Source organism: Nicotiana sylvestris, chromosome 3, assembly GCF_000393655.2.
Source record: "Nicotiana sylvestris chromosome 3, ASM39365v2, whole genome shotgun sequence".
Taxonomy (NCBI): domain Eukaryota; kingdom Viridiplantae; phylum Streptophyta; class Magnoliopsida; order Solanales; family Solanaceae; genus Nicotiana; species Nicotiana sylvestris.
The window spans coordinates 3,690,294-3,702,948 of record NC_091059.1 but is presented as its reverse complement, the minus strand read 5'-3'; the positions used below and the strand labels follow the sequence as shown (position 1 = coordinate 3,702,948).

The 12,655-nt window shown below is 40.7% G+C and overlaps 1 protein-coding gene across 1 annotated transcript; it reads left to right on the top strand.

Annotated features, from left to right (window-relative positions):
- Window positions 1-11,535: 11,535 nt before the first annotated feature.
- Window positions 11,536-12,330, top strand: LOC138886981 (uncharacterized). Its single transcript, XM_070168682.1, has 2 exons — window positions 11,536-11,967; window positions 12,082-12,330. Exons 1-2 carry the CDS (start codon window positions 11,536-11,538, stop codon window positions 12,328-12,330), a joined length of 681 nt encoding a protein of 226 aa, XP_070024783.1.
- The last annotated feature ends 325 nt before the right edge of the window (window positions 12,331-12,655 follow it).

The following is a 12,655-nucleotide window of genomic DNA, read 5'->3' as shown; positions in this document are numbered from 1 at the left end:
ATTGTGGATATTGTGCCCGAGGGGCGAACATTTATGTGTTTATTTTTTAATTAACTGTCCATTACCTGCTTAATTGTTGAAAAAGGCTTTTCATGAAATTAAATTTGATAGAAAGGATTTTTACCTATCTTTTATTGATTCACTAATTTTTAAATGGTTTTACTGTTTCATTATAGAATGCTTTGTGTTTTACATGTTTTCTTGCTTTCAGTCTTTATTTACATTTGTTACTCACTGAGTTGGAGTACTCACTTTACTCCCTGCATCCCGTGTGCAGATTCAGGCATTGCAAATCCTGCCATTGCGAGTTGAGAGCTCTTGATAGATATCGGAGTCCACGAGGTAGCTGCTTGATGTCCACAGTCCTGTGTTCTTCCTCTTTATCATTTCTATCTCGTATCAGACATTTGTAATAGTTTGTAGACTCTTCAGACTTGTATTAGATTTTATAGATGCTCATGACTAGTGACACCATGGTTAGGGATGTATATGGGTGTTCTTCCGCGTATTTATGTTATTAACTATTATTTCGGAGTTACTATATCATGTTTAGATTGTTCTTAAAAGCTTAACTACTAATAATTAGAAAATGGGAGGTGTCGGCTGGCCTTGTCTTCACGAGAGACGCCATCACGACCGGATCCGGGTTTAGGGTCGTGACACCTTACTACTCATATTTGAATCCCTAATTTCCTATAATTGATACCTCTCACTCATTACTTGTGATGATTTCCATACTGATTTTCAACCTCTAAAATATTTCTTGCCTTATTTTGTGGTCGATTATGCTGTCAAATTGATTCTTAAACATTTTCCTTAATTAGAATTTGTCGAACCTAGCCTCTATTACATGCTCTGTACTATGCTTATTTCCTATGTATGATCTCCTTTCTTATTTGTCTTTACCGTTTGAAGTTAACTCCCTTAATTAAGGGGGTACTTATACTAATTTTATACTAATTGATACCTAGTTCCATAATTACTGCTTGACTTTGATTCTTACTTTATTATTCTACCTAGTTTCAAACTATATATATGCTCTCTCATTAACACACACAGACAGGAACACATTTGGTTCAAAACTCTCTCTCACACTAAAAGCTCCCTGCCCTCTTTTGTGATTATTTACTACTGTTCTAAGTTAGCCGGATGCAAGCCAAGGCTAACTATTGTGCTCTCTTATTCTTCACTTTTTGTTTGCTATCACTTTATTGGTATGTCCTGATTTCAATTCAAGTTCCAAAACCAATATGTTTCTTTTATTACTTTAATTCCTCTTATTTCTGGTCTGTTTTTACTTATGGTTCTATTGTTCAACTCGCAACTAATATGTTTACTTCATTGCTTCATCAGCATGCTCCCAAATAGGTCCCCTCCTTTAGACTCAGCATGTTTATAAAGTGTTATCCGCTTTCTAGTGTACCCCAATATGACTATCCCTTGCTATTGTTCTATGCAAAGTAGTTGGTTCTCTTTAAGTGACCCGATTCTGTATTAATTCTGAGGTTCCTTAACCATTTAGCATGCTACTGATTCTGTACTTAAGTGCTCTTATAACTATGTGTTTACCTATGTGACCTATGTGTCCCCAAATCCCTTGACCCCCTGTTTGTGGCGGCTGAACCTGCTTTGGTTCTATGATCTTTGGCTTTGTATGAACCTGTTTTGGGGTATTGTGTTTGGACTGTTGCTTACTACTCCACTCTCTTTTCGAAACTGTCTCTAATGTCTTTTACAAAACTGTTTCAAACAAGTCCCTTTTTCAAACTGTTTCCCTACTTAAAACTTTTCAAGCACTCTCACATCTACTCTTAGGTTTTAAGTTCTACCCCTCTAATGTTTGACTGCTTAGGGATCCCCATGAGATCCCTCTGAAATCTGATACCTTAGAGCTGGCCCTTCCACATTACACTTACTCAACTATGACTATGAAATCTGGGTGTGAGTACTGCCCAAGATCCCTTGAGGTCCTTAGGGAACTGACACACCCGGATTATATGAAAGGCAATGAGGCAATCTGGCATTGGAACTTTTGGAAATCTGGGCCTATTGGTAGGCTCCCTATAGAGTAACTTCTTATTTTTCTTATCAACTTATGTAATTCATTCGATATTGGCCTATAATAATTTGTAAACGAATATTGGGGTTGAATAGCAAAAATGGGAGGGTAGCTATGCATGTTATAGATATCAAAAAGAGTAGAAACCATGCTTTAGGTCTATATTTCCTGTATGTGCAATAGAATCCATGCTCAAAACATATCATGCATTAGAAACCATGCTCTTTGGTCTCATATATATTGTTTCAGCATCTCATTTTTGACATTTTTATCACTCAGAAATCCTTTTTACGATAAAGGGGCATTAAAACAAAGATTGCTACTCTTGCACACTTGACATCATGCTCTATAATGTTGTAACCTTTTCTGCAATTAGAAATCCTGCTTTAGGAAATACTGCAATCATATCGTGCATTTAGAAATCCTACTTTAGGAATTCTGCATATAAACCATCATGAACTTTGTACATGCATCTTATATACCATGCTTTAGGATCTCATTCGTACTTGTTGAGTTACACCTAGTGTAAACCACTGAATATGGACGAGATAAAAATAGCTTCACATTTGATTATCATGTTTAAAATAAGCTGGTAATAATCCCTTCATTTTTAAACACTTAGATTCGCATGCTTTTAGGTAAAATAACTCCTTCATCGTTCTAATGGTTCTGGTAACAACTGTGCATTATCCTATGCCTAGGCAAGCATTAGGTAATCCAGTTTCTTGTAAAACTGGAAACTGCCCCTTTGTGTGTACTGCTTAATGATTAACAAGCTTAAAATCAGTAAGCAAACTGATTAGGGCCCCTGCTTCTGAGTTGTAAAATGAACCTGCATATCTACTGTGTTCTGATAATCGCCTATACTTCATGTCTTAGGATACTGATTAACAATAAGGCCCTGATTTGTGCTTAAGTCGTGCTGCTTATGTGTGTTGTTTGATGAGGTAAACTTGAGTCTCTAATTGCTCTTTTTCTGTCTTATATGCTAAGGTCCTAATTGTTCTTGCATGTTGCCTTAGTATTTTCTCCTTTAAACCTTAGGGGGTCTGTCTAAAACTACCTATAGGTAGAGGTCCTAAATCTCCTCCAAGACCATTAAGAAGGGACGGGTAACAGCATGCAATAGAGATCGCAAACCAACACTCGCATTAATAACCACTAAGGGGGCGGAAAGGGTAGATATGGATATGATGACTACGCGCTAATGTCACGTGTAGCTCCTTATTGAGGAGTGTTTACCGGACATTGTGTGGGGTGATCATGTAGGCTAACCAACTTAGGACCCCTCCTTTCCCAAATCCCTTGTGTTTTAAACTTTCCATGATGTATACAACTTGTTCAGAACCCTTGTCTTATTATTTGAGTTATACAACGTCCAACGTGCTTTACTTTTAAATTATTTGATTCAACTATTTGTTTGTTAATGGACTAATTCGTGAATATAAGTTTGGTCGGGACCCACCATTGTTGACCGAGAGGGGTGCCTAACACCTTCCCTCAAGTTTATTTTGAGCCCTTACCCTAATCTCTGGTAATGCAAACCAATCAAAGAGTTAATCGCTCTAGGTGCCCTAATGCATCATAATTCCTTAGGTGGCGACTCTTCAAATACCCAATTCCCAAAAGAAAATGAGTTATTACCCCCATGAATGTCGAAATCCGGAGTCTCTCCGCGGAGGTAAAAAGGGGTGTGACAGCATGGCGACTCTGCTAGGGGATACCTTTAGGCTCTTAACATAACGAACTTATCTTTTGTGAATTAGTCCAGGCATGTTTTATCTCGTACCTTTTCCCCTTATTTGGATTTAATTGTCTATTTTCTTTTTCTTTTAAGTATTTATGATTCATTTGTTCCTAAAACTGACTTGTCTCTTTGTTTTGTTTTTCATGTAACTGTCTTTCAATTATTTAAATGTTGTATTTATTGTTTCTACGTGAAAATACATGACTACATATTATTAATTGCTGCATAAATCATGATCCGCATCATATTCCCCTCGTGCGTATCAAATCCTATAGCAACACTTTAATGAGTGGTTGCGATCATCCTATTTACTACCCTTAAATTCGGAAAGGCTTCTTTCACGTAAAAATAGTCGATCAGCGGTGCAGTCGACGGTCCCGTGCCTTCCCCCTTAAGTTGTCCGCTTGAGGGTACCAGTTTAAGACCCCATAGAAACCTTACTCTAGTTAAAATTGTGCATGAATCATGGTCAAACCTAGTCATATCAGTTATGTTGTCCACATAATAATCCTTTAAGATAAGCCTTATCCAAAGTCCATCGGGTTTTCTATAATCCCAACGGATACAACCACGTTCTGTGCATTAATTTGGAGAACTTAATGTCGATATGTTGATCATAAATGTATAAAAAGTCGAGTCTGGTGGGGGTAAGGTCTAACCCTTTTGTTTTGCAGAAAATGAGGCACGAGGTCCCCAGATTCAGTATGGTTAGCAACATCCCACCATTGCTACTAGATTGGTGGGTGGACCTTTCCTCAAGTGATAAGAAACATGCGAGAAAGTACTTGGGTAACCTACCTTCCTTTCTAGATATTGAGCCAAACAACAAATTGATCAAAGCTGCCACTTTATTCTGTGATAGTGAAAGGGCTGTGTTTTGTTTCGGCTACATAGAAATAACACCGCTTCTAGAGGAAATTGGAAGGCTTGAGGGATTGACTTGGGATAGTCCCGGGCTATTGGTACTAGAAAATCGTACGGGCAGGGGATTTTTGAAGATGATAGGGTTGAAGAAGAATGTCGACCTAGGGTGCTTAAAAGAATCTTACATACTTTTCGAATACCTGTACGAGAGGTATGGCCATAGAAAGTCTTTCCATACTTACCATGATGAGATCTCTCTCTTTTCTGGGTCACATCCACCGCAGAGTGTTTGTATTCATTGTGTGCTTCCTAGGCCTGATAGTGTTCCCAATGAAAAAGGGAATAATCCACACTAGGTTGGCTATGGTCGCCAAGACTCTGATGGAAGGGATTAATGGACAGACATATACCATAGTCCCATGATCATAGCCGACATCTACAGGGCTCTGGAGCGCTGTCAAAGAGGGGTCAAGCATTTCGAGGGTTGTAATGTTTTGCTGCAGTTATGGTTGCTGGAGAATTCCAAAAGGGTCGCTATCGCCAAGAATTTCCGCGAAGGGCTTGGAACGACCATATTACCTTCCATTACCCTAAGCAGTTGACTTACATTCCAGACAGATTTGCTCAGCTGGAAAGAGTTAAAGAATAGGTAGAGTTCTTCGACAATCTGACAGAGGAGCAGGTGCAGTGGATGTTTGAATGGTTCCCAACAGATGAATTTATTATCAAATCCAGGGATGCTCCACACTTGATGCTGATCGGGTTGAGAGGGATATACCCATATGTCCCTATGCCAGTTATGAGGCAAGTAGGAAGAAAATAGGTTGTACGAAGGATTGTCAAGATAAGTCATTTCAGCGCAGACTTTCAAGACGACGATGTCCCTTACAAGTGCCAAGACACTGCAAGATTATTGTAGAGAAGAACAGTATTGAGCTAGACAGGTATCATGCAGGGTGCGAGCCTGTCTACTGGCATGGTTGGAGGACAATCTAAAAAGAATAGTGACACAGGGGACCGGTCGAGGGAACAGAATCATAGATGAGGAAGCTAAAGCTCAAGTCAAATACAACAGGCTACACAAGAGGGTCGACGGCTCTGAGAATGAGCACCGGGAAATACATGAGAGGAATGTGAGGTTGATTGAGGAGTGGAAAGAGATGGCCGTCACTTCCAATAGGAAACTGAAATATCTGGAGCGAGGAATAGTGGAGCTGGAAGGTAAAGTCATAAAGAGGATTGAAAATTGCCAGAACGCTGAAGGAGCTGAAGGAGGACATTTGTCCAGAGGAAACTTGCTACTGGGGCTGCGCGAGCTGGGGCATCTATATGATTGAGTCCGGAAGATCGAATCTGGGGAAGGTCCTTCTCGGACCAAATAGGCTAGATTTATTTACTTTTCCTAAAAATGTAATAAGGCCAAGTGCTAGTAGTGACTTATTTTATTATTATCCTAGTGTGATTTCGGGATTCGTCTATTTTTATATTATGAAATAAAGTATTTATTGGCATTAAAAGTTCTCCAAGTTTATTTGACACTAGGCCTACCTCGGACACAACGAGGCTCCCAAATTAAGACGCGAATTTACATTTCCACAATATGTGTTTAAATACTACAAACGTTTCAGGATCTCCACTGACTTGTTACCTTTTTGTTTTTCCTTATTTTTTGATTATTTCCATCCCCTAGGTTGGTTCACTCATACTGGCCTCATCAGCGTAACACAACAGATCTAGAGGCCCTCCACCCCCTCCTTCTCCAAGCAACACAAAAGGCAAAGGAAAAGCAAAAAAAGATGACTTAAGTTGAATCCGAAGGGAAAATATTGAGAACGCAGAGACTTCAGATGGTCGTAGTACTCCGGCCCCAAATGATCTAGTTTTGAGACTGGAACAAAAGATACTTGAATTTCAAGGAGAACTTGAGCAGGTTTGCAACTTGGTAAACTTGTCACTCACCCTCAATGTCCCCGATATCCACCAACAAAACACAAAGAACCTGACACCTCCTCAGAACACACAAAACCAACAGCCACAAAATCCTACCGCACCAAATCAATACGCAACTCCACCCCAAAATATCAATTCCATTGCCAATACCAACTCCACCGCAACATCATCATCAACCAATTCAGTACCCACCAACCACCACTTACCACACTCCCCAAAACACACCACAACCCATTCCAGATCTACAAAACTCCACCAATGACCATCACTACACCCAAGGTCCTGACACCCATCGAAGCAACTCTATATATGTGTAAACTATACCTCATTCTACCCAACTAAACTCATTTACACTGGAATATTTCGAGAAGGACATGATCATTAAAAATATGGCTGAAAAACTCAAGAAGTTAGCAAGCCGAGTTCAAGGCATTGCGGGCGACATAGGAATAGAAGGTTTGAACTATGAAGATATGTGCATACAGCCGGATGTCAAACTGCCAGAGGGGTACAAACCTCCCAAGATCGAAATATTTGATGGTACAGGTGATCCCAAGGCTCATCTAAGGACCTATTGCAACAAACTGGTCGGGGTCGAAAAAGATGAAAAGATTCAAATGAAGCTCTTTATGAGAAGCCTTACTGGGGACGCTTTGTCTTGGTATATTAGCCAGAATCCTAAGAAATAGTTCAATTGGGTAAGCATGGCGTCAGATTTCATTGACCGGTTCAGGTTTAACATAGAGAATGCACCGGATGTCTTCTGCATTCAAAATCTTAAAAAGAAACCTACTGTGACTTTTCGTAATTACGCTAATTGTTGGAGGTAGGAAGCAGCCAAGGTCAGGCCCTCTTTGGAAGAAGAACAGATGAATAAATTCTTTGTCAGGGCACAAGATCCATAATATTATGAGAGGTTGATAGTTATCGAAATTCACAAATTTTCTGACATCATCAAACTTGGAGAAAGAATCTAAGAAGGAATCAAAGGCGGGATGGTAACGAATTTTGAGGCACTGCAAGCCACAAACAAGGCATTACAATCAGGCGGCATATCAAAGAAGAAAGATGTTGGAAAAGTGATGGTGGCTCAGGGCCCAAAATCTCCATTTTTCTATCAAACACCTCCGCCAACATATCAAGCACCACCTCCCACATATAAAATGCCTCCACCCGCATACCAAGCATCACCGCCTATATATCAACCATCATCTCCTAGATATTCCCAACTAGCTTCTGTCCATCACACCTACAACTCCCAATCATCCCACTTCAAATCACCACCAGCTCACCAAAATTATCCAAGACCAAAACCCAACTTTGACCGCAAGCCACCCAGAAAATACACTGCCATTGCTGAGTACACCGACCAACTATATAAAAGGTTAAAAGCTGCAGGTTACAACACTCATGTTCTCGCTGTAGCATTAGAAAATCCATCCCAATGGGTCAATCCGAACAAAACTTATGCGTACCATTCCGGTATGAAAGGGAACACCACTATTGAGTGCCGAACATTGAAGGATAAGATCCATATACTAATTGAAAACAAGGTCATACAAGCAAAGGAAGTCGCACCTAATGTAACAACAATCCCCTCCCTGATCACAAAGGTGATGGGGTTCATATGATAGAGACAAATGAATAATGGGACCCTAAGGGGTCGATCATGCTCATTCGAGAAGGCTATGAATTTAAGGTTGCAGTTGCACTTACTCCTATTATGGTTCAGACTCAAGCACCAATCAATGTTGAGGTAACTGCATCAATTCCATTCGAGGTGGAAGTGGCTCCGCTCGCAGCCACCTCCGCTCCATTTGAAGTAGAAGTGGTCACACCTTTTACTGTGACAGTATCAACCACACCCCCATTCAACTCAAAAGCAATACCCAAGGATTATGTTGCCAAGGCTCGTCGAAAAGGGAAGGCCAAGATAGAGGAATCTGACGCTGCACAAGGAATGACTAGAACTGGAAGAGTCTATACGCCTGAACACCTGGGAGGTTCAAGTAAGGAGGCTACTACTAGGCATCCTATTATTGAGACCGGGCCATATGACCTGTGGAGGAAAGTACAGGCAAAGGAATATTCTGTTGTTGACCATCTGAACAAAGTCCCAGCTCAGATATCTATCCTGTCACTATTGCAGAATTCAGATGCACACAAGAACGCTTTGATAAAAGTACTGAGCGAGGCTTATATACCCAATAACATCACTGATGTAGAAATGGCCAACATGGTGGGGCAAGAGCTGGAGAACCATAAGATTATCTTCCATGAAGATGAGCTACCGCCCGAGGGTTTGAATCACAATCGAGCATTGCATATCATAGTGCAATTTGAAGACAAGTTCATTGCTAGGGTCCTAGTTGATGGAGGTTCAAGCCTAAATATTTGTCCATTGGACACTCTGAAAAGGTTGGACAAAGGTTTCCACGAGATACAGGTAGGAAGTATGAATGTTAAGGCTTTTGATGGGTCCCAAAGGGCTACGATCGGGGAAATCAACCTTTCTTGCAGATGAGGCCAACTTGGTTCGACGTCGAGTTTCAGGTGCTCGATATACCAACCTCATATAATCTTCTATTGGGCCGACCATGGATTCATGTTGTTGGACCCATGCCCTCTACACTACATCAAGCTGTGAAATTCAAATGGAACCGTCAGGAGGTGATCATCCACGGAGATGGGAGTAACCCCATCTACACTAGTCAAACCATCCTGGCCATTAGACATACGAGAAGGCTAGGAGGGGAAACCTATCATCACATTAAACGGGTCAATGCCGTTGAGAAAGATAAGTGGTGGAGTAACAAAATAGAAAGCATACTAGCATTGTACGGATATGAACCCAACAAAAGTTTGGGAAAGAATCTCCAAGGCATCACCAAACCAATATAGCTGAAAAATCATGGTACCACCTTAGGGCTCGGATACCAATATACATGGCAAGAGTAGAATGATTGGTCGCCTCCATGGCGCGGACTGTATTACCCTCTTGAGAAACCAGTGCCACGTTTGGAATAAGTTTTTCATAAGGCTGACAAAATATGGGGAACTGCAGAGGAAGAAGCACTAGCTGGGTTGAAGAATTTATTCTTGGAGGATGAAGACATGGACTACAGTGCCATAATTGAGGAGGAGGAGGAAGAAGGCCTCACTATTCAGACTTAGGAACTGGACCGCCACACCATCCCGAGCCCGCCAAGTCCCTGGGTAGCCTGGAAGATTTTACTTCTATAGTAGTTCTATGCATTTAAGACTTCCAGTAATTTTGTTTTAAAATTTACTTGTTTCAAAATAAATGCTCGATTCATCGAGCCAAACTTTGTCTGAACAATTTTCTCAATTTTAATCAAATGCATTTTTTCTTTATCATTATTCATTACTATTTCTATACTTTTTCCTTCTATAGTGTTATTATTACTTTTCCTGATAAACTAGTGACTATGACATGTAATGAGGCGACGCAACATGAGAATAGTGATTCATATAAGGAAGATGAGATACCTGAGGAAATTGTCAGGAAAGTCTAGAATTTTGAGAACAAGCCTAAGTCCAACCTAGACGAAATAGAAGCAGTAAATTTGGGAGACGCCGAGACCGTCAGAGACTCGCATCAGCATTTACTTGTCACCAACAGAGAAGGAAGAGTACGTCCGTTTCCTAAAAGAGTATAAGGAAGTTTTTGCATGGTCATATGATGACATGACCGGTTTGAGCACTTCCATAGTGGCTCACAAGTTTCCTACTAATCCCATGTGTCCGCCAGTAAAATAGAAACTCAGAAAGTTCAAACCAGACATGTGCGTGAAAATCAAAGAGGAAGTCACCAAGCCGATCAAAGCCAAAGTTCTTAGGGTGGTTGAGTAACCAACCTGGTTAGCTAACATTGTTCCAGTTCCGAAGAAGGATGGGAAGGTCAGAGTATGTGTTAACTACCGAGATTTAAATAGAGCAAGTGCCAAGGACGACTTCCCACTGCCGAATATACACATCCTGATCGATAACTGCGCCAAGCATGAACTACAATCCTTTGTAGATTGCTTCGCGAGTTATCACCAGATTTGCATGGATGAAGAAGATGCAGAGAAGACAGCTTTTATTACACCATGGGGGTGTATACTATTACAAGATGATGTCATTCGGTCTAAATAATGTTGGGGACACTTACATGAGAGCCATGACAACCATCTTCCATGATATGATACACAAAGAAATAGAGGTGTATGTGGACGATGTCATTATCAAATCTAAGAGGACCACGGATCACATAGAAGACTTGAGGAATTTCTTCGATAGGATAAGGAGATGCAGTTTGAAATTGAACCCCACAATGTGTGCATTCGGGGTTGCCGCAGGAAAGTTATTGGGATTCATCGTCAGTCGTAGAGGGATCGAATTGGATCCGTCTAAAGTCAAAGCTATTCAGGAGTTACCACCACCTAAGAGAAAAAAGGTTGTGATGAGCTTCTTAGGACGTCTCAACTATATCAGTCGCTTCATAGCACAGTCCACAGTCATATGTGAACTCATCTTTAAGATGTTAAGAAAGGATCCCGAAACAAGCTGGACTGAGGATTGTCAGAGAGCTTTCGACAAGATCAACAAGTAATTGTCCACACCACCAGTTCTGGTCCTGCCAGAACCAGGATGACCTTTGCTACTTTATCTATCTGTATTGGATGGAGCCTTCAGATGTGTTTTGGGACAACATGACGAGACAGGAAGAAAGGAGCAGGTTATATACTACTTGAGTAAGAAGTTCATACCTTATGAAGCACGATATTCTCTACTTGAACGCACTTGCTGTGCTTTGACCTGGACGGCCCAGAAGTTAAGTCAATACTTCTATGCCTATACAACATACCTCATATCTAGGATGGACCCTTTGAAGTAAATATTTCAGAAACCCATGCCGATTGGGAAGTTGGCTAAATGGAAAATACCACTAAGCGAGTTTGATATCATCTACATAACCCAAAAGGCAGTCAAAGGACAAGAATTGGCAGATCATATTGCTGAAAACCTGATAGAAGGAGTATACGAACCTTTGAAGACATATTTTCCTGATGAAGAAGTGTTATTTATAGGGGAAGATATTTCCGAAGCATATGACAGTTGGAGGATGTTCTTTGATGGAGCCGCTAATTTTAAAGGAGTGGGAATTGGAGCAATTTTGGTATCAGAAACGGGTCAACATTATCCGGTATCTGCCAAACTCAAATTTTCTTGCACCAACAACATAGCAAAATATGAAGCCTGCATACTAGGGCTCAACATGGTAGTTTACATAAATGTTCAGGAGTTGCTGGTGATCGGTGATTCATATTTGCTTGTGCACCAGGTACAAGGAGAGTGAACCACCAAGAATTCCAAGATATTGCCATATCTGCACCATATGCAGGAATTGAGAAAGAGGTTCACAAATATAGAATTCTGACATGTGCCCAGAATTCAGAATGAGTTTGCCGATGCATTGGCCACTTTATCATCCATGATACACCATCCAGATAAGAATTACATTGATCCCATTGCGGTGATGATCCATAATCAGCCGGCATATTATGTTCATGTCAAGGAAGAAGCAGATGGAAAACCTTGGTTCCATGACATCAAAGAATACATATCAAAAGTAGAATACCCAAAGCATGCAAACTACGCTCAAGAAATGCATGCTCTGGATATTGTCAAATCACTTCTTCCATAGTTGAGGGAACTTGTACAGCAGAACTCCTGATTTGGGTTTACTAAGATGTGTTGACGCAAAGGAAGCTTCTAAGCTACTTGGAGATGTGCATGTTGGGACCTGTGGCCACACATGAATGGTTTTGTCTTGGCTAAGAAGATACTCAGGCCAGGTTACTTTTGGATGACCATGGAGATAGATTGCATCCAATATGTCCGCAAATACTTTCAATGTCAAATGCATGCCGATATGATAAAAGTGTCGCCGAATGAGCTCAATGAAACAAGCTTACCTTGGCCATTAACCGCTTGGGGAATGGATGCTATTGGTCCGATTGAGCCCATTG

Coding starts and splice junctions, on each gene's coding strand:
- LOC138886981 (XM_070168682.1), top strand. CDS start 11,536: ATGCCGATTGGGAAGTTGGCTAAATGGAAAATACCACTAAGCGAGTTT. Junction 11,968..12,081: donor CATATTTGCTTGTGCACCAG/GTACAAGGAGAG, acceptor CCCAGAATTCAG/AATGAGTTTGCCGATGCATT.